The sequence below is a fragment of the Paroedura picta genome, unplaced genomic scaffold (genome assembly GCF_049243985.1).
Source record: "Paroedura picta isolate Pp20150507F unplaced genomic scaffold, Ppicta_v3.0 Ppicta_v3_sca21, whole genome shotgun sequence".
NCBI classification, from domain to species: domain Eukaryota; kingdom Metazoa; phylum Chordata; class Lepidosauria; order Squamata; family Gekkonidae; genus Paroedura; species Paroedura picta.
In genome coordinates, this window is record NW_027518618.1 from 4022151 (window position 1) to 4042889 (window position 20739).

At 54.0% G+C, this 20739-nt stretch overlaps 1 protein-coding gene across 7 annotated transcripts in view; it reads right to left on the reverse strand.

Moving 5' to 3' along the window:
- The window catches only part of VASP (vasodilator stimulated phosphoprotein), a 37131-nt gene that overhangs the window by 15447 nt on the left and 945 nt on the right, over window positions 1-20739 (reverse strand). For 4 of the 7 annotated variants that reach the window (XR_013227576.1, XR_013227575.1, XM_077318627.1 and 1 more), the window contains exons 1-3: window positions 14427-14566; window positions 14004-14066; window positions 13614-13682 (exon numbers count right to left, since the gene is read on the reverse strand). The exons of 1 other annotated variant lie outside the window; for it this stretch is intronic. Coding sequence is in view for 4 of the 6 variants with exons in the window: in XM_077318627.1 (XP_077174742.1) it covers window positions 13614-13682; window positions 14004-14066; window positions 14427-14455 (161 nt within the window). In the remaining 2 variants the exon portion in view is untranslated. Of the gene's footprint in view, window positions 1-13613; window positions 13683-14003; window positions 14067-14426; window positions 14709-20739 lie in introns of those variants that run through there. 2 more of the 7 variants (XM_077318629.1, XM_077318625.1) reach the window with 2 other exon arrangements.

The window sequence follows — 20739 nt, forward strand, 5'->3', positions numbered from 1 at the left end:
CCATCTCCTGGTGACCACCGCAGGGCATTGTGCTCTGTGGGTATCAATCTGTTGGAGGTCCCCAGCCCGAGGGAAGTTCGTCTGGCCTCAATCAGGGCCAGGGCCTTTTCGGTTCTGGCCCCGACTTGGTGGAGTGAGCTCCGGGAAGAGCTGGGCTGAGGGCCCTGATGAGGCTTGTACAGCTCTGCAGGGCTGCAAGGTGGAGTTCTTTTCCCAGGCTGAGGCTGGGATCAGGAGCCCTCCTCTAATAGGCCGGGGCACCAGGCCTTTCCCCTATTCCGTCTTAACACCCTGAGGCACCAGACGGGGGGGAGATTCGGAACAGGTGGGGGCGGGAGAGGGTCAGCACTCTCCTAAGGCCCTCTATGAGTAATAACTTATCTTTTATTTAAAATATTTATTTCCTGCCTTTAATCCTACAGGCAGAGTTACAAATGTCAATAAAATACCTTTAAAATATTTTAAAATATTAAAAGCACGAAACCAAAACTCTTCTGCTCCCTCCTAAAGGTCGAAAAGTGAAGGAGGCCAGGCACAGCGCTCTAAGGGGGGTCGTTCCCTAGTTGTGGGGCTGCCACCCAAAAGGCCCCGACCCATGTACAATCTGACCCTGCAATCTCTGGACAATGTTTGAGTCGTGTTTACAAACAGAGCAGTTTAGATATAGTTTTGAAGTTGTTGTAATCCATTTGAAATTATGTTAACAATATATACACTGTATTTTCTATTAGGAAAGAAGTTGGCTTATGTTGTAACAATTTACATTCCGCTTGACTCACTGCAGGAAAAGTTGACAGTCTTATGTATTCCCAGCCTCCCTGTCTCATTAATTTCAGAAACTAAACATGTTACGGTCACTTATTTCACTGAGATTTCGGCTGGACACGATGCCATTCACTGGTCTTGTGTCACTCAGCAAGAGAATTTGCTGTTTTGTAAAATGAAAGAATCAACATTCTTAGCACTTGAGGACAATGTCGTGGGAGGGCAGCCATGCAATACAACCAGCTCTTGACATTCCAGTTCTGAGGGCCCTTCTATCCCTTTATAACAAAGTTGCTACTTTTCATTTTTCAAAAATCCAAATTTGAGGGCCCAGCAGCTGTTTTTCGTGCCCCACTTTTTATTACCCAAAGAAGTCTCAAAGCTGCTTACAATCCCCTTCTCTTCCTCTCCCCACAACAGACACCTTATGTAGGTGAAGCTAAGGGAGCTCTAAGAGAACTGCTCTGCACAAACAGCTCTAAGAGAACCGGGGCTTGCCCGAGGTCACCCAGTTGGCGGCACGTGAAGGAGTGGAGAATCAAACCGGGTTCCTCAGATGAGAAGTGGCCTGCTCTTACCACTAGGGCCATGCTGACATAGTAATGCCGCCTCTCAATATAGAACAGTCATCAAATAGAGGGAAATACATGTATTTACTTCTAATAACCTAAAAATAAAGTAAAAGCACACATAAATTTAAAAGCATTTACAGGCCAAAATAAATCTTAACAAAATCATACAATCCAATCAAATATAGATTTATATTTGATATAATTGTGTTTTTAATGTATTTGAAGTACAAATTTATTATTCATTTATTACATTTATATCCCACCACTCCCACAAGGCTTGTGGCGACTAACAAGATAAAAACCCCAATACATTAAAAAAAAACCAAAATACATAACAATTTAATCAACTAGCCAATCAACTAAAAAATCATCCATTCATTCGGCAGCAAAAAGCCCATGCTAATCCTTATTAAAGACCTCAGGGTGGACGGAAGGGCTGATCTCGCCCTTTAATCCGCCCTTAATAGCCCCAATAGGGCTTCATGGCAAGGGGGGTCCATATCTTCTTCCGCGCAACGGCCTCAACCATAGACCTGGCGGAAGAGCTCCATCTTGCAGGCCCTGCGGAACGACAGTAGCTCCTGCAGGTCCTGCAGCTCTTCTGGGAGCTCATTCTACCATGTCGGGGCCAGGACCGAGAAGGCCCTGGCCCTGGTCGAGGCCAGGAGTGCTTCCCTGGGGCCAGGGATGACCAGCAGATTTGTCCCTGCAGAGTGCAAGGCCCTGATGGGGGCAGAGGGCAAAAGGGTCCCTCAGGTATGTGGGTCCCAGACCGCAGAGGGCATTTCCTATATTTGTTAACATGCTTGTTCCATATGGAGACACAGCATTAATGGGCCCTAAAATTTGCATTCCTTCAACATTTCGGTTCTTACTTTAATTGTTGGTTTACATTTGGGGGTGGAGCCTGCAGAGGGTGGGGCTTGGGCAGGGGAGGGACTTAGATAGGATATATGGCCAACTTCTATCCAGCCATTTTCTCCAGGGGACCTGGTGGTCAGGGGAGATTTCAGTGACCCAGATATCTGTTGGAAGACCAGCTCTGCTAAAAATGAAAAGGCCAATACGTTCTCGATTGTCTTGCTGACAACTTCATTTCCCAGAAAGCAGAAGGGGCAACCAGGGTCTGCCATTTTAGGCTTGATTCTAACTAATAGGGAAGAACTGGTTGACGAGGTAAAAATTGTGGGCGCGTTTGGTAGGAGTGACCATGTGATTTTGGACTCCATGATCTTGGGGAAGAAGAAAGCTGTACGTAGTCGAACATACAGGCTGGACTTCAGGAGAGCAAATTTTAACAAACTTAAAGTTAAGTTGGGTAGAATCCCGTGGTCAGAAAAACTTAAGGACATGGAAAAAGGTTGGCATTTTTCAAAAATTGAAATGCTGAAGGCCCCATCGCAGACAATTCCCTTGAGAAGGAAAACTGGGAGGAACCTAAAGAAACCAGGGGGGCTCCATAAACAGCTTTCAAAAGAACTGAGTAATAAAAGAAGACTCATTTAGGAAATGGAAGGAGGACCTTATAACCAAGGAGGAACATAAACAAATCACCAAGGCTTGTAGGGAGAGTGCTAGAAAAGCTAAAGCTCAGTGTGAGCTTCATCTAGCAAGAAATTTATTTTTATATTTATATGCCGCTGCTCTCAAATGTCTCACGGCGGTTTACAGAATTCATAATAAAATCCCATAAAAACCCCATTAAAATGTAATTAAGACACAATATCATGATGGCGGATAATAAATATACTAGTAAATAAGCCCGCTGCAGTCTGAATGCAGCGGGCGCTAGCGGGTCTCTGGAGTCGGCGGGGCGGATCAGGAGGCACTTCACGGCTCGCAATTGGTCTCTTGCTGCCGGACTGACAATCGCGCCTGCCAGTTGGGCCCTCTGATTGTCAGTCCGGGGGAAGGGGCCTATGGGCACCCTTCCTCATCACGGACAGGGCCCACCTTTGGTGCCCTTAACGAATTATTTTATCCGCTCCGCTAGGAGCGGTTAAAGATAACCCACTCCCCTCCCCCCATTCAGCAAATATCTATGACTCTATCAGGGAGCGAGGGACTTAAATTGGTTTCAACTAGAGATCCACAGCTGACAGCACCGGGAGCCGCCCTGGCCTCAACCATATGCCTGGCGGAAGAGCTCCGTCTTGCAGGCCCTGCGGAAAGCTGACAATTCTGGCAGGGCCCTCAGCTCTTCTGGGAGCTCATTCCACCAGGTTGGGGCCAGGGCCGAAAAGCCCAGGCCCAGGTCGAGGCCAGGCGTATGTCCCGGGGGACAAAAAATAATTCTTTAATTAGATCCAAAGTAAGAAAAAGCATAGGGACATGGTAGGACCACTGCGGGGACAAGAAGGTGACACTGAAGAGAGGGCTGGATGGCTGAATTCCTACTTCTTAGTCTTCTCTTGCGAGGGACATCTTGCTCAACATATCAAAATCATTTCATGTGACGAGGGATGGGAGTTGTGGCCTACGATTATTGTAGTCCATAAGCACCTTGTTCCTTTAAATGAAACCAAAACTTCTGGGCCAGATGAATTGCATCCAAGGGTACTTAAATAACTTGTAGAGGTAATTTCTGAGCCTCTGTTGATTATTTTTGACAATTCATGGGAGAACAGGTGAAGTGGCAGAAGACTGGAGGTGGGGAAATGTTGCCCCATCTTCAAGAAGGGGAAAAAGAAGGATTCGGATAACTACCAACCCGTCAGCTGGCAAAATTTTAGAACAAATCATCAAGCAAAGTTTTAGAACAAATCCAATTTTAGAACAAATCATCAAGCAAAGTTTTAGAACAAATCAAATTTTAGAACAAATCATCAAGTCCTTGAGCAGCTAGAGCGGATGGCTGTAATTACTAAGAGTCAGCATGGCTTTCTCAAGAACAAGTCATAGACCAATCTCATCTCTTTTTTTGAGAAAGTTATTCCCTGCCATATCAGGGGAATGCTGTGGACATTGTTTAATTGATTTCAGTAGGGCTTTTGAGACAGTTCCACAGGATATTCTTATAGACAGTTTGGTAAAATGCGGTATGGATCCTCTTACTGTTAGGTGGATTAAGAACTGGTTCACAGATCACACCCAAAGGGTGCTTGGAAATAGTTCATCATCTTCTTGGAGAGGAGGGATGAGTGGGGGGCCTCAGGGGTCTGTCCTGGGCCCTGTGTTGTTCAACATATTCCTAAAGGATTTGGAAGAAGGACTAGAGGGGGTATTGGTTAAATTTGGAGATGATACTAAACTGGGAAGACAGAATCAGGATACAAGATTATCTTGACAGGCTGGAAAACAGGACTAAAATGAATTTTAATTGTTCGTCATTTAGGTAGGAGAAATCAAATGCATCACTATAGGATGGGTGAGACTTGTCTTGGCAGTACTATTATGGCCAGGCGAAGGAGGCTGTGGCGGCCAGAACGAGGCGCTGGAGCCACCAGTGGCGGAGTCAGAGGCCAGCCTGTGGCAGCATGAAGGCACCACATGAGGCCACGCGGAGCATGTGGCCGACAGTGCTAGCCCTCCAAGGAGCCTCCACCTATGCCGGGAGGGATGTCACACCGGTGGAGGTGCCCCCTCCAGGTCCTGGTGCACTCGCCACCAGCCTACACAGGGCCTGTCAGATCCGTGCCCGACCCCTGCTCCCCCTGCTTTACAATGGGAAGGTCGCTAGGGCAGCGCCAGCCCTCTCCACGCCTCCACATCGCTGACCCTCCCCCAGCTGCCATCCTGCCAGCGCCTGCTGCAATTCAGCTTCCAGTGGGCTTTCTACTACTAGAAAATATAAACCCATTAAAACCCCAATACATTAATAACAAGCCATCAATGGCGGCAACAAACAGTAACATATTCTTTCCTATTGTGTGTGTGAAACGGATCTGGGGTCTTAGTAGACCAAACATTGAACATGAGTCAGCAGTGTGACTCGGTGGCTAAAAAGGCAAATGGGATTTGGGGCTGTCTCAAACGGAGTATCGTGTCCAGATCAGGGGAGGGGATGGTACCGCTTTAGTCTGCTCTGGTTCGGCCTCACTTGGAGTCCTGTGTTCATTTTTGGGCAGCCCAGTTGAAGAGGGAGGTAGACAAACTGGAGCGTGTCCAGAGGAGACCAAGACGTATGAGGAAAGGTTGGGGAGCTTGGTCTGTTTAGCCTAGAGAGGAGACGACTGAGAGGGGATCTGATAACCATCTTCAAGTATTTAAAAAGGTGCCATATGGAGGATGCAGCAGAGTTTTGTTTTTCCTGTTCCAGTTCCGCACACAGATGAAGATTTCCCCCATTTCCCAGAGGTCAAAGCTGCAGGAGGAGTCCAGGAAAAGGGACCATGTATTCCCCCCCCTCCGTTCTCACATCCCCCGGCACCAACCCATGCATTTTGTCTGCTGTGCAGCACGCATCTGGAAAGGAAGCCCTGCCAAGCGTCATGCTGCAGAAGCTTAAGCAGCAGGCCAGAGAGAGATGTCTTGGCAAAGGGGACAGTTTTTCCAGGCCCTCTGCCTGGTCTCCCCCGAGCCCAGGCCTTATATGGGGGGCTGGAATCCACTTCCCACCCGGAGGGAACCTAGAAGTCTCACCAGGCCAGAGCCTGCAACTCCTCCCCGCCCCCTCCCCCCGCTCAAATCCTGGTGCCTTTAAAGGCCACAACACAGACATTCAGGCCCGTGATGAAACGTGAAGCAGCTGCACCAGTGGATTGCTGCCTGCTTGAAGGCCAAGTGCTTCCTCCAAGAGAAAGGGGGCAAACTCTGACCCAGAGGAAGGAAGGAAGGAAGGAAGGAAGGAAGGAAGGAAGGAAGGAAGGAAGGAAGGAAGGAAGGAAGGAAGGAAGGAAGGAAGGAAGGAAGGAAGGAAGGAAGGAAGGAAGGAAGGAAGGAAGGAAGACAACTTGCCCAGATCTCACGGTGGGACCCAAAAGAAAAACGCACGTGAATCCTAAGGGGGAAGGAGGAGGAGCTGTTGGCATCATCCAACTTTTAGTGGCTGGGAGTAGGATTTGAACACAGGTTCCGACTCTTTTCCTGCCCCAAACTGTGGCTCAGCCTCAGCCATAACCGCACAACTGAATACAGCCTCTATCCTGGCTCTTCTTGTGTTCTCATGGGACTGTGACTTTTGGGAGCTGGGGCTGAAATTAGAGGCCTCAACACAGACATTTCTCAACAGCTTTGTCGGACTACAATTCCCAGGATTCCTGGAGGTGGGGAAACCATGCCCATTACTACTGACATAAAGCCAGAGAGTCCACCATGAAACGATGCTTCAAGGGTCAGGCTGGGGAGATCCCAGGTCACGTGGGTGACCCTGCCCCACCTTTATCCTCAAATGAATCTACCTCTCAGGGTTGGGGCAGGCATAAAATCAGGGGGAAGGAGCCGCCAGCACCCACAAGCACTTGAGGGGATAGTAAAGTAGGAGGATACCCTTTGACCGCACAGTGGCCAGACAGTTCCAGGACCGCTCCTTGGCTGCTGACCACCTTCCCCCACAGCAGGCCACAAACACGCCACCTCCAGGAGTGGGACCAGAGTTCTCCTTCCCAGAAAGCTCAGCATTAGCTTTTTTTCTGGCAGGGACAGAGCCAAAAGCATGGCAGACCCCTTCTGACTCTAGCCCGCTCCCCATGGCAAAACCCACCTGTCCCCAGCCCACTCCCCAGGGCAGACCCCGCCTGTCCCCAGCCCCCTCCCCAGGGCAGACCCCGCCTGTCCCCAGCCCCCTCCCCAGGGCAGACCCCGCCTGTCCCCAGCCCCCTCCCCAGGGCAGACCCTGCCTGTCCCCAGCCCCCTCCCCAGGGCAGAGCCCGCCTGTCCCCAGCCCCCTCCCCAGGGCAGACCCCGCCTGTCCCCAGCCCCCTCCCCAGGGCAGACCCCACCTGTCCCCAGCCCCCTCCCCAGGGCAGACCCCACCTGTCCCCAGCCCCCTCCCCAGGGCAGACCCCACCTGTCCCCAGCCCCCTCCCCAGGGCAAAACCCACCTGTCCCCAGCCCACTCCCCAGGGCAGACCCCACCTGTCCCCAGCCCCCTTCCCAGGGCAGACCCCGCCTGTCCCCAGCCCCCTCCCCAGGGCAGACCCCACCTGTCCCCAGCCCCCTTCCCAGGGCAGACCCCACCTGGCCAGACTGAGCCTGCTTTCAAGGCCTGGTGATGGTGGGACGCCAAAACGACACGTCTGTTGGTTCTAGACCCAATCCAGCCTGAATTCTCCCCAGAAGTTAAAATGGCCAAACATCGGCTGTCACACTAGGAACAGCAGAAGGCAGCATTAAATGGTAACTCAACATACTCAGTGGCGCAGCCTCTGCTTGGCAAGCAGAAGGTCCCCGGTTCAATCCCAGGCGGCATCTCCAGTCAAAAGGACCTGGCAGGAGGGGATGGGAAAGACCTTGGTGTGAGGCCCTGGAGAGCCATGGAGAGGGCCTGTGGCTCAGTGGCTTGGCTCACGGAAGGTCCCCGGTTCAATCCCAGGCAGCATCTCCAGTCAAAAGGACCAGGCAGCAGGGGATGGGAAAGACCTTGGCCTGAGACCCTGGAGAGCGGCTGCCAGTCTGAGCAGACAAAACTGGCTTGGATGGGCTGAGGGGTCAGGATCAGGCAGCTTCATGTGTGAGGAGGGCCTGAGTAAGGAGGTTAATTCATCCTGGAACAGAAGTAATAGGAGGGCACTTAACACCCTCTACAATAGTCAGAAAGGGAAGAAAACAAAGAGGAGGAGAAGAGCTGGGTTTTCATACCCCTCCTTTCACTACCCAAAGGAGCCTTCCCTTCCTCTCCCCACCACAGCCCCCCTGAGAGAGCTCTGAGAGAACAGGGACAGGCCCAAGGTCACCCAGCTGGCTGCCTATGGCGTAGGAGCGGGGAATCGAACCCAGTTCTCCAGAACAGAGGCTGCATCTCTTAAAGCAGTGGCTCTCAACCTGAGGGTCGGGACCCCTTTGGGGGTCGAACAACCCTTTCACAGGAGTTGCGGCAGGGTGAGCAGCCTGGCCAGGGAGGAGGGCGCCATCAACACAACAGCCTTGCAGGTAGATTGAGAGACAGCATTCGTCTGCCCGGAGCAGTGGAAAAGTGAGATTAGCCTGGAGCAGGGGTAGTCAAACTGCGGCCCTCCAGATGTCCATGGACTACAATTCCCAGGAGCGAATGCTGGCAGGGGCTCCTGGGAATTGTAGTCCATGGACATCTGGAGGGCCGCAGTTTGACTACCCCTGGCCAGGAGGGACAAGAGGCAGAACTGAACTGAGAACTATGAACCCCCAGGGGGGAAAAACAATTTATATCCAATCATGCACAATGGATCTTCACGCCATTGGTCAGTTTCGGTTTAATTTCTATATAATTTTATGGTTTAATTCAGTGGTCCCCAACCTGCGGGAAGCTTCTTACTGCGGGAGGGGGGGAGAGAGGGAATCAGGGCCGCGCATGTGCACATGCGCCATGCGTGGCCGAAATCGCGCATGCGTGGCACTTTCTTGCATGCACAAAAGTGCTGCGCATGCGCGATTTCGGCCGCACATGGCGCATGCGCGGCATGACCGGGCGGGCAGTAGCCCTGCCGGTCCCCACCCTCAAAAAGGTTGGGGACCACTGGTTTAATTGGTTTAATATGGTTTAATTTCTGCATAATGTTATGGTTGGGGGTCACCACAGCATGAGGAACAGTATTAAAGGGTCGCAGCAATAGGAAGGTGGAGAGCCCCTGTCCTAAACCATGGCACCCCCCTGGAGGGTAGGATGGCCCTCCAGCTCCAAGGCCCCCGAAGCCCAGGGGACTGGAACCCTGGTTGAGGAAAGGAGCGGAGAACGGGTGTCGAATTCAGCTTCACAGGAGCAGACACGGGCAGGCAGACCACCAGCCAGCTCAACCTCGCCCCAGATCCTACCACGATCTCTCCCCCCACCCTCAACCCCACCCCCCAAAACTGCCCAGCCAGACCCTGCGAGCTTCTCCCCAGCCCTCACTTCCCAAACTGCTGTGACATCCGGCCAAACTGGAAAAGCAAGGTGGGTAGGGGGCACGTGCCCCACAGTGTACACACGCGCCCAGAAGCACTGGCAAAGCCACAGGCCAGAGAAACCCGGGGTGACCGGGAGGAAGGCCGAGGGGCCACTGCGGGTCCTGATGGGGAGGCTCGCCCCGGACTAATGTCCAGCAGGGGACAAAGGGGCCGGCTAGCCAGCCACGGGGATCTGCCCGATGCCACCGCGGCAGACGCCTCTCCAGACATCAAGGGGTAAAGAGGAAGCTCAAAGCCACTCCCCCCCCCCCCCCCGAGCAGGGAGTGTCCCGGATACGAATTCCTGCCTGGGCTGAGTACAGGTTGAGGCAGAGCCGGGCCCTGCAGTTGCAGCCGGGAAGGGAGCGGCCTGGGGACGGGAGGACTCTCCCAAGGAGGGCAACACGGGGACCCCGCTTCCACCCACCGCCAGGAAATGGAGCCAAGGGGAGTTTTTCGGAGGGTGGGCTCCCCCCACCAAGTAGCACAGCCGGCCCCCGTCCCAAAGAGCTGTTCTGCTCTTCCATTCCTAGAGCCAGCAGGGGGGGAGGGGGGGGGGCTAAGAGCGGCAGCCTCTAATCTGGAGAACCCGGTTCAGTTCCCCCCTCTGCCTCCCCATGCAGCCAGTTGGGTGACCTGGGGCCAGTCGCAGTTCTTTCAGAGCTCTCTCAGCCCCAGCTCCCTCCCTGGGTGTCTGCTGGGGGAAGAGAAAGGGAAGGTGATTGGAAGCTGCTTTGGGACTCCTTCAGGTAGAGAAAAGCAAGGTCGTCTTCTTCTTGCTCTTCTTCTTCCTCCACAGAGTTTCCCCCTTCTCTGCTGGCTCCAATGAGAAAAGGCAACCGGCCCGAGGTCAAGACACTGAGCTTCTGGGCAGTGTTGGGATTCGAACCCAGGTCGCCTCTCAGCTCCCAGCCTGACACCACCCCTCAACACCTCATGAGCAGAGGCAGAAGGAGCGCAGGAGGCGGCTGCAGGGCCCAGACCTCAGGCTCCAGGGAACGCCAGCTAGGCAGCAACGGGCAAGAATTTGGGCTCCTGAGAACTTCGGCTTCCTTTTCCTCTGGTGTCTAAATACACAGCAAGGGCTGAGCTCTCTCTTGCGGCTGCGAAGACAGGCTCAGCGGTGCCGGCTCATGGCCCTGCATTGCTGCCCAGGCCTCTCTTGAGCCCCTCTGTACAAGAGAAGCCGTGGGGGACATGGGGGGGCCCTGAAGAGACAGCCACATCTGAAGCCCCCTAACCAGTGATCTGAGGCTCCTCCTCCTCCTCCTCCCTGGCCTCTTCCACCCACCAAGACGGTCGAGTTGAGCCTGGCCCAGCCTGCGGAGCACCAAGGTCAAAAACAGGGGAGAGATTTTTAGGCGGGTCACCCTGTTGGTGATAGAAGAAACCGAGTCCAGGGGCACCTTAAAGGCTCACAGAGCTTAATTCTGGGCAGAAGCTTCCATGCGCATGTAGCTCCCCCCCCCTCCCTTCCAAGAGACAGCCACGGAGGAGGCACAAGCAAACTTCCCCAATCCACCAAATCTCAAGTGGAGCCCCCTCCCCCCCGTTTCCCAGAGCGATGGGGTGGCCTGGCTCACGAGACACGCTGAGTTGTTTAATCCATTTACCCCCCATCGACACAAGTGCAAAACCAACCCCCCGAAACCAGCCCAGCATTACAGCCGACGGGTCCAGTCCCCCAGAATCCCTTGAGTTCCCTGTGACCCGGAAGTCCCCCCCTGCACCAGAGAACCGCCCCAAGGCTTCTAGCTGTCTACCCCCCAGCCCCCCCCTCCAAATGCCCTTTGTACTTTGGAGCCCTCGGAGGGGGACGGCAGGCCCCAGGTCAAAGGTCTTTCACGCACACATGCGCGCGGCCACACAAGCATGCGGACACAAATGGTGTGTGGAGTGCGCAAACGGAAGAAAAACAGGTTGCATGCATTTTTGAAACAATTGACCAACAATGTGCAATTGCAGCATCAGCCACCTTGTTTTCGTAACTTTGGGGAGGGGGGAGGGGAGGAACAGGCGCTCCTGGGTCTCACTGCTAGCGGCTCACCTCTTCTACACGGTTACCAGCCTCCAGGCAGGGCCTGGAGATCTCCCCAAAGGACAGGACAGGCAGCAGACCCATTCTCCTGGAGCAGATCCTCACTCACGGGCGGGGAGCACTGCGGCCTCCCTCCACAAATCCCACCCCCCCAACATCCCCCCTGGAATTGGCAACTTCCCAGGGGGATTCTCCAGGGGGGCAGAGGGAAGGAGGGGGCACAGTGCCCAGGGAGGGGGGCTGTCGGACCTTCTGAACCCCAATCCCAGATCTGAAAGGAACCGGAGTGGGAGCTGCTGACACCCTGGGTGCCTGATCCCTCCCCCCCGCCTGGGCTCAGCAGGAGCAGAGCTGACAGGGGGGGGGATGTGGGGGGTACTGTTGACCCAGCTCTCCCCGAGAGCCCAAGCCAGGCCTTCCTGCTTCCCCAGGGCTGGAATGCCAGAAAGCAACTGGGACACCTGGGAGGGAGGGAGGGGGGGAGGGAGGGAGGAGGGCTGTGCTGAAAAGCCGGAAGGAGCGCGGGGGGGGGGGGAGAGACACACACTGCAGTGGCCTCTGCCCATATAAGGGGCATTTTTAAGGATCGGCACAGAATGGGGGAAATGCCTCACCCCCAAGCCAGGCACCAACCCCTGAAGCACCTTCTCTTCCCAGCCCACAAGGGGGAGCAAGGGGGGGCTCCTGACTTCCCCAGCAGCCTGAGCTGGAAGGAGGCCGTTCATGGGGGGGGGGGAAGGGAGGGGGCCAGCAGGGAGCTGACAAACAGGTAGGGCTGTGACTCAGGGCTGCTTCCCTGTGCCTTGAGTTTTTCCTGGCACAGAACGCCCCCCCCAGGGGGGGAGGGGGGAGCTGGGTGCCCCACCAGCTGCCAACAGCCCTGGCAGAACGGGGCAGCAGAGGGAGAGCCCTGGCTCCCAGCCGCAGAGCGAGACATGAAGGGGGAAGCCCCATGGCGGGGTTGGGAAGCCCACAGCCAGGCGTTTCCAGGCCAAATACATCCAGCACCTCTTCCGCCTGAGAGCCGCTCCCCCCCCCCCCCCGCAGCTCTGGGGGAAATTCAGCCAAGGAACAAAGCACCAAGGGGAGGCTCATAAATCAGCTGCGATCACACCAGGCGAACGGGATCTTCAATTAACTCTCTCAGTTAGTTGTATCTCTAGCAGCGGTGGGCAAACTGTGGCTCTCCAGATGTCCATGGACTACAATTCCCATGCGCCCCTGCCAGTAGTCCACAGACATCTGGAGAGCTACAGCTTGGCCACCCCTGCATCTAGAGCAGCGGTTCTCAGCGTTTTCTTTGCCGCGGCCCCAACGTTGTGCGCGCGCATGCGCACAACGGTCGAGGCAGCGTGGAGGCAGCCATTGCCATGGCTCTGCCACCTCTGCCCGCCACCACCACCAATCGCCTCTGCATCCCACTGCTGCCACCAACGGCAGTGAAGGCGGCGGCAGCAAGCAAGCTGGCAAACTCGGGGAAGGGGCCCGGTGACCCCAAGGTTGCGAACCACTGATCTAGAGTAAGATGCAATTCAGCCGTTTGACCAGGTCTACCAGCAGAGCATTGCCCATGAAGAGGAGAGCTGGTCTATAGGATTGGGCTTTCATTCCTTTTGGATATTGGTTGCTGAGAAAGTTTGCCCAAAAACCCATCCATCCGGTGTGGTTTGGGATAAACAGTTCCATTTATCACAATTTATGGGGAAGCCTCAACTCAGAGTTTTGTTCTTCAGTTGGATTATCCTGTCACTGATGGGTCTTCAGCTTGTTTCCCTTCAGTTCTGTAGCAAAGCAATGCCCCCCACCGACCCCCAGCAGCTGTTGCATAGCTGCCCCATCTCTGAAGGAGGAGCTGGGCTTTGGGGGGGGGAGCAGGACCCTCACCAAAATGTCAAGGACTGCAAGAAAACTGCTGTCCCTCCTGCCCCGGAACAGCACGGGCACAAAGGGGAGAGTTACAAGCTACCATGGTTTGGTCTGGAAGACCCAGGTTCTAATCTCCACTGCTGCCACGGAGGTTTTCTAAGACACCTTAGGCCAATCACACCCCATTAGCCAGGCCTACCTCATCAGGCTGTTGTGAAGACAAAACAGAGAGTAACAAAAGTTTCTTTGGGGGACAAGGTGGGATCTAAGCAAAAGAGATCAGCAAGATCTACGGAATCGAACCGAGGCCTGTGCTGTGAGGCCGTGTCACCAAGGAGGCCCCCTGCTGACACCCCCCTTCCCCTGCACACCTGCTTTTCTTGGGACATGGTTCTTCTTTTTGTTTGAGGGTCTCCGGAGGCTTAGAGGGGCGCCCGAGCCTGTCAAAGGGAAAACAATCAGGAAACTGAAGGGCAGGCCCCACTGGGGAATGCCCCACACCCCAAGACAGGGGCCCGTTCCAGAGCCACAAGCAAAGGGTCTGCACATTACAAACCCGTACACTTCCGTGGCTGTTTGCAGAGGGGATCGGCTTCCGGGAAAGTGTGGGGAGGACCCCACAGGGCCAGGGGCAAGGAGACCCTCCTGAGGCTGGACGCACAATGGGGCCCCAGCTGCAAAGGGCTGTGATCCACTCATGGAGGAGGGAGCCAGGGCTTCTGGGAAGGGGGCCCCACGGGCAGGCCCCCGACTCTCCCCACCTGATCTTCATCGAACTTCTCCCTTCCTTGGGCTTGGTCTCCGGGGCTTGCTTGATCCCGGATCTGCCAAAGGGGACAAAAACACACTCGCGTCTCCCCTGGGGGGCAAGGGGGGAGTCAGAGGATCAGGGTCCTGAGGATGCATGGCTGGGGGGGGGAGGGTGCACGGTCAATTCCCATCCCTCCCCCTCCCCCTCCCGGGCACGTTGTGGGCGCTGGCCAGGCCACCGCAGCCGTGCTGAGTCACCCGCGCTTCCTGCCTGCTTCTCCGGCCGGCCGGCCTGCTCAGGACGTCTTGGGAAAAGGCCGCCCCTGCCCCTCCCCACAGAGGGCGAGGACAAGGAGGCCTGGGGTCCCACAGGAAAAGCTGCTTTTGTGGGGCACCAAACGGCAGCCTTCTCTTTGCCCCGCCCCGCCCCACACCTTTCAGAGAGGCTTTTGAGCAGGGCCATGGTGGGGCGCCAGGAGATGGTCAGGAACCGGCCGAGTCCTGCCCGGCCACCGGCTGCCCTTGAGACCGGCCAGGGGGCAGGGAGAAGGCGGGGCTGCGCGAGGTCACAATCCCCACGGCCCAGAACCTCCCGACAGAACTCCCGGGTCAGCTCCACGGGGATGCAGTGGCAGAGCTGAGGCCGACGCTGCGGCTGGGAACCCCCTCGGGAACCCCCAGGCCCTTGGCTGCCCCCCTGGCGACAGGCAGGCCGCAGATCACTCAGGGAAGTTGGGACCCAAAGAGCTCACCTGTGGAATTTTCCACTGGGTGTCTCCTTGAGCAAAGCGGTCATAAAGTGATCCAAGCCTTTAGGGCACTGCTTCCGGAGCCCAAACCCCACCGTGAGCTCTAGGCATGGCTAGCCGTACATCACAAGCAGCACAAGCCAGGTCCTTTGGAACACAAACACTTTGGAAACTCACAAAACGGGTATAAACGAGCATGTATGGCCAGAAGATGGCACCTCAAGGTAGACTGCCTCTGCTAACGGATGCTCCACCAATCTCTCTGAGGCGTCCTTGGACCTCTCTGGTCCTCTTCTGTACAACTTTAAGTCTCCTGGGAGAGCATTTCATGGACGTACCACAGGGATGACACACAAGCTGTGGCGCTCTTCCGCTCCTGGGAGAAAGCCAAGAGGCTCTTCAGGAGGAATTCCTGCTGCTGCTGCTGCTTGTGGGCAAAAGCCAATGGGCATGACGCAGCTCCGGGAATCATTTTGAACACCAGTTGGGTGAAAACTGAGGTGTTCTGGGGGATACTTTTTATCAGGGGTAGTCAAACTGAGCTCATGGGAATTGTAGTCCATGGATATCTGGAGGGCCGCAGTATGACTACCCCTGCTTTTTATATTGCGCTGAGACTATCATGACAAAGACTAAGAGATGACGTGACAGAGGTTTATAAAATTATACATGGGATTGGAATGGTATGGATCCTGTTACTGTCAGGGGGATCAAGAACAGATGGCACCCAAAGGCTGCTTGTAAAGAGTTCGTCTCCTTCTTGAGAGGAGGGATGACTGGAGAGCCTCAGGGGTCTCTCCTGGGCCCTGTGTTGTTCAACATATTCAAAAATCATTTGGACGAAGGAAAAGAGGGGGTGCTTATTAAACGTGCAGATGACACTAAATTGGGAGGGTGTCAAACACAGCAGAAGACAGAATCAGGATACAGGATGATCTTGACAGGCTAGAAAACTGGGCTAAAAAGATTAAAATGAATAGTGATATATGTAAAGTTCTTAATCTAGGTAGGAAAAATCAACTGCATCACTATAGGATGGGTGAGACATGTCTTGGCAGTAGTACATGTGATAAGGATCTTTTCAGACACTGAACATGAGACAGCAGGGTTACTCGGTAGCTAAAAAGACAAACATGATTTTGGGCTGTATTAGAAGAAGCATAATGTCCACATAACGTGAAGGGATGGTTCCATTTTACTCTGCTCTGTTTTGGCCTCACTTGAAGTCTTGTGTTCAGTTTTGGTCACCACACCTGAAGAAAGATGTAGAGAAACTGGAGCATGACCAGAGGAGGGCTAGGAAGATGGGGAGGGGTCTGGAGACCAAGACATATGAAGAAAGGTTGAGGGAGCTCGGTCTGCTAAATCTGGAGAGGAGGGGACTAAGAGGTGATACGATAACCATCTTCAAATACTTGAAGAGCTGTCAAAGAGAAGATGGAGCAGTTTTCTGTTGCCCCAGAAATTCATTCAAAAGAATTTTTGGCTAAACATCCAGAAGAAGTTCCTGACAGTTAGAGCGGTTCCTCAGTGGAACAGGCTTCCTCGGGAGGTGGTGGGTTCTCCATCTTTGGAGATTTTTAAGCAGAGGCTAGATGAAGACCCATCAGCCGTTATATAAGCAGAAGAAGAAAGCCTCAAGCAAACGATGGCAAAAAGATTTATTCCAATGCAAACAATTTCAAAACAATTTCAAAGTGGATTCCTAGGTATACTCCGTTTTCAACATCTTCATCAGTGAATTCTCAATATTGTTAATAACTGAATCTTCTCTAAATGTATACTTTTGAATGACGAAATTATGGAATATAACTTTGTCTCTGGTAATATTTTCCTTTGTATAATTCAATTTCCAAGTGGTCATACAATATCCAAATTTGTAGAGGTCTACTACTATTAATATCACAGTGTGTAATTACGCTTCAGCAGTGTCCCCTGAACTCTATGATTCTAAGAAAGGAGAAAGGATTTTTTTTCTCCCTCTCCCCAAATACTATAACACAAGGGCATTCGATGGGCAGTAGGTTCAGGATGGACAGAAGGAAATACCATTCTACACAGGGGTAGTCAAACTGCGGCCCTCCAGATGTCCATGGACTACAATTCCCAGGAGCCCCTGCCAGCATTCGCTGGCAGAGGCTCATGGGAATTGTAGTCCATGGACATCTGGAGGGCCGCAGTTTGACTACTCCTGATTCTACACAACAAGTGATTCAAATGTGGAATTCGCTGCCGGAGGATGTATCCATGGCCACAGGCTTTAAAAAGGGATGGAGGGGCCTATCAGTGGCTGCTAGCCATGGCCACGGAGGAGAACCTCCACATTCAGAGGCACTCAACCTCTGAATCCTAGAGCCAGGAGGCAACGTTGCGGGTCAGCCTCTCTATGCTCCGTTGTTGCCCTTCCGGAGGAACTGGCTGGCCCCTGGGTGAGGCAGGAGGCCGGCCTGAACGCACCCAGCAGGGCTCTTCTCCTGTCCTTATGACTCTTTTATCTGGGAACCCTCGCTCCGTTGCCACCCTTTGAGAGGCTACAGCCACGCAAGGGTTAAGAGCTGGACTGACTGCCACACACCGCTTACTCGGTGGAAAAGGGAAGTTGGGAGAATTTACTGGACTGCTTCCTGCTCTTTGGGTAATCAGCAACCTCAAGGGCTGCTGGGCCTCCCCTGCCCCTGGCACCGCTTTCTAGACCCACGGCCAGCAGAGAAGAAGAATTCCCAGCCGACACGGCAAAAGCCCCAGCAGCTGAGAAACCGCTCAGATCCCCCCTCCCCCCCCTGGCCACATTGGGCAGCATTTCTCCTTTTGGACAGCTGGGAAACTGAGGCAGGAGGAAATGGGGAGGGGCTTCCACCCTTGACAAACAAAGGCTTCATTTACGTGCCAAAAAGATCAAATGCTTAAAATGGCATCGAGGGACACGGCAGCACTCCGGCTAGGTTTGAAGAGCCGGTTGGGCAAAGCTCCCCATTCAGGGGATGTTGAGGCGGCTTTTAACCCCCTTCTCAGCCCCCCCCCCCGACCCCACAGTGCCCTCCACCAAACCACAGCTGCAGCACCACAAAGCCCCAACAGCCACTGAGGGGGCCAAAATGCACAAAGGAGCCCCCCTCCCTCTCCCAGACTGCTGGGCGGCTCACAGTTGTCCAGAGATACCAGAGAGAAACCCCCAAGTAGCACGCGGTCGGGGGGGGGGGGATTACTTCCCCTCGACCCCCCTGGCAGCTGTTGAACCTGTTCTAATCTTCACACACCCACTTTGGCCACTGGGCACAGCTAGATACAGTTGGGGTGGGAAGACCTCCAAGCTGTGGGGGGTGGGAAGGCTGGCCAGCCACGGGTGAGATTGCGTGAGGCGGCTCCAACCCACAACTTCCCTGGCTGAAGCGGAGGTGTGAAAATATTTGCTTAGCCAAGAGCTGAGTTCCTGTAGATTGCAGCAGGTCGCCATTATCCTCACACACATGCACCCCCCCCCCCCCCCCGCAGCCCTTGCCTTCTGCAGGTTTGACACTAGGCCAGCCCGAGGGAGGAGTGGAGGAGAAGAGCTGGCGGTTTTCACCCCCTGCTTTTCACTACCTGAAAGATTCCCAAAGATTCCCTTCCCCTCCCCACACCAGACACCCTGGGACTGCAAAAGCTCTAGGGGAACTGCTCTGCAAGGCCAGTCCTAAGAGAACTGTGATGCACAGAGAGCAAGGAGGTCACGGGGAAGTGTCAGACCCCCCCCCACACACACACACACATTCTCACCCTGGAGGTGAGTTAAGAAAACACCATCCTCTTGTGGGAGGAGGGTCAGCCCCACAGCCCAAGCTCCCCTGCCCGGGATAGGGAAGGCCAACACCGTGACACTATCAGAGGTAGAGGAGGAACCACCCTGCAGGGCAGGACTTTGACCCGAGCCCTGAGGATTCCAGCCGCTCTCCACTTAACCCCAGCACCACCAAGAACGCCCCCTAAACTCCAACTCAGTCGCTGAACTTCTAAAACAGACGCCTTCAGAGAGAATCAGCCGTATTTCCACATACAAATCCATGGCGGGGGGGGGGGGGGGGAGCCATTGTGCAATTCTGTAAACACACACAGTGCTGCCTTATATCGACTCTGCGACTCTCAGTCTGTCAAGAGCATGCTGGCAGCCCCTCTCCAGGGTCTCAGGCTGAAGTTTTGCCCATCCCCTCCTGCCTGGTCCTTTCTAACTGGAGATGCTGCTGGGGACTGAACCTGGGACCTTCTGCAAGCCAAGTAGAAGCTCTTCCACTGAGCCACGATCCTTCCTTCCCTGTGGCAGACACCCCCAGCCAAAAATTATTTAAGAACATCTAAGATTTAAACACCCAAACTATGTGAAAATCCAGCCTGCCTGAGCAAGAGGACAGGAAGTTTGATGATGCAATACCAATTAGCTTTCATCAAAAAGATCCAGTTAGGATCTGGCAAATTACTGCCTTGTCTGGAAAGTATGCATGCACACAAAAGTGTCTACCCAGAATCAAACATTGTCGGTCTTCAGGGTGCCGACAGGACTCCAATTCTCTCCTTCTCCGAGTAAACTAGTCAATATGAGAATGAAGTTGAAGGCTTTTATAAAGAGAAGGATAAGCCTGGGCCAGTATTCATTAGCCTGGCTTCTGTGAAGGGATTGGCCCATCCAATTTTTAGAAATTCTTTGGGAACGCAAAGGAGCACAGGGATGTGGGAGATATGGGGGGAATCCCACAGTAAGGCTTCCGAACACCCTTATAACAAAAAACACCCCAAATGCTTCAGGTCCACCTCTCTCTTAGCAGTCACCAAACAAAACTGATAGGAAGTTTTATTCAGTAGTTCCCAACACAAAGGACAATCTGCCGGAACTCCCCATCATTAGACACAACAATTGCCACTGGATTACACAGCTTTAAAGGGGGGGTGTAACAAATTCAAGAAGCTGAGGGAACAGCTACAGGGCTCAAGAGGAACCTGCAGTAGATTTCTCAACAGCCCTTGTTAGTTAATCTTTGGCCTTCTTGCCCCGCCAACAGGCTCCCCAAAGTTTCTACCTGGCCACTGTGGGGCGCAGAAGGCAGGACAAGACGACCCTCGGCCTGATCCGATGGGGCTCTCAGGATACTGAGCGACCTCTCTCTCACTTGTGGGTCACCTCCCCACTTTTTGAAACGGGACAGAAAATGCGCTGATCCCTGCCCAAACTGCAGGGCCCAGGGATTATTTAGGGCAGGGGTAGTCAAACTGCGGCCCTCCGGATGTCCATGGACTACAATTCGCTGGCAGAGGCTCATGGGAATTGTAGTTCGTGGACATCTGGAGGGCCGCAGTTTGACTACCCCTGATTTAGGGGGCCCCATTCCCGGGGGATCCTGCTGTGCTGAGTTCGTGGGCACCACTGGAGCAGGCCCCCTGCCACAAGGAGCCTACAATCAGAACGAGTCTGTAAATCTAGGGAGAGGGCAGAGGGGACTCTAGTTTGGAGACAGGTCTCCCGAGCAAGGGCCACCATATGAGACGCAAGCACCTCCCACAGGGGCCCTACTGCACCCCACAGACAGCCTTGTTCACCACCACATTGCCTGCTTATGGCAGCTGGCCAGCCTGAGGGGCTCACAGCACACTTCAGCTCTAACAGCCAACCGGGTTCTTCTTCCCAAAGTCAAACTTGGGAACCCTGCCCTGAATTCGGCTGACTTTTAGGATCAGATTATCTTAAGCACACTGGCTGTCGAAATGTCTCTCTGTAGCCCTGATTTTCAGCCCTGGTTTTTAGGAGATCTGATGAGGAAAAGGTCAAAAGAAGGTGGCAACATGGTGGACCAGAGCACATCCAGCGAGTCAGAGAAACCAGAAGAACTCCCCCCAAACAAGGTGCCCCCCCACCCTTGAAAGTCATCCTTGGAGACAGGAAGGGGGGAGCGGAGCTGATGAAACGGTGGAAGCGCTTTGCACATGCTCAGGAACCAGAAACAGGCTCTGGGACTTGAATCCGGCTCACCAT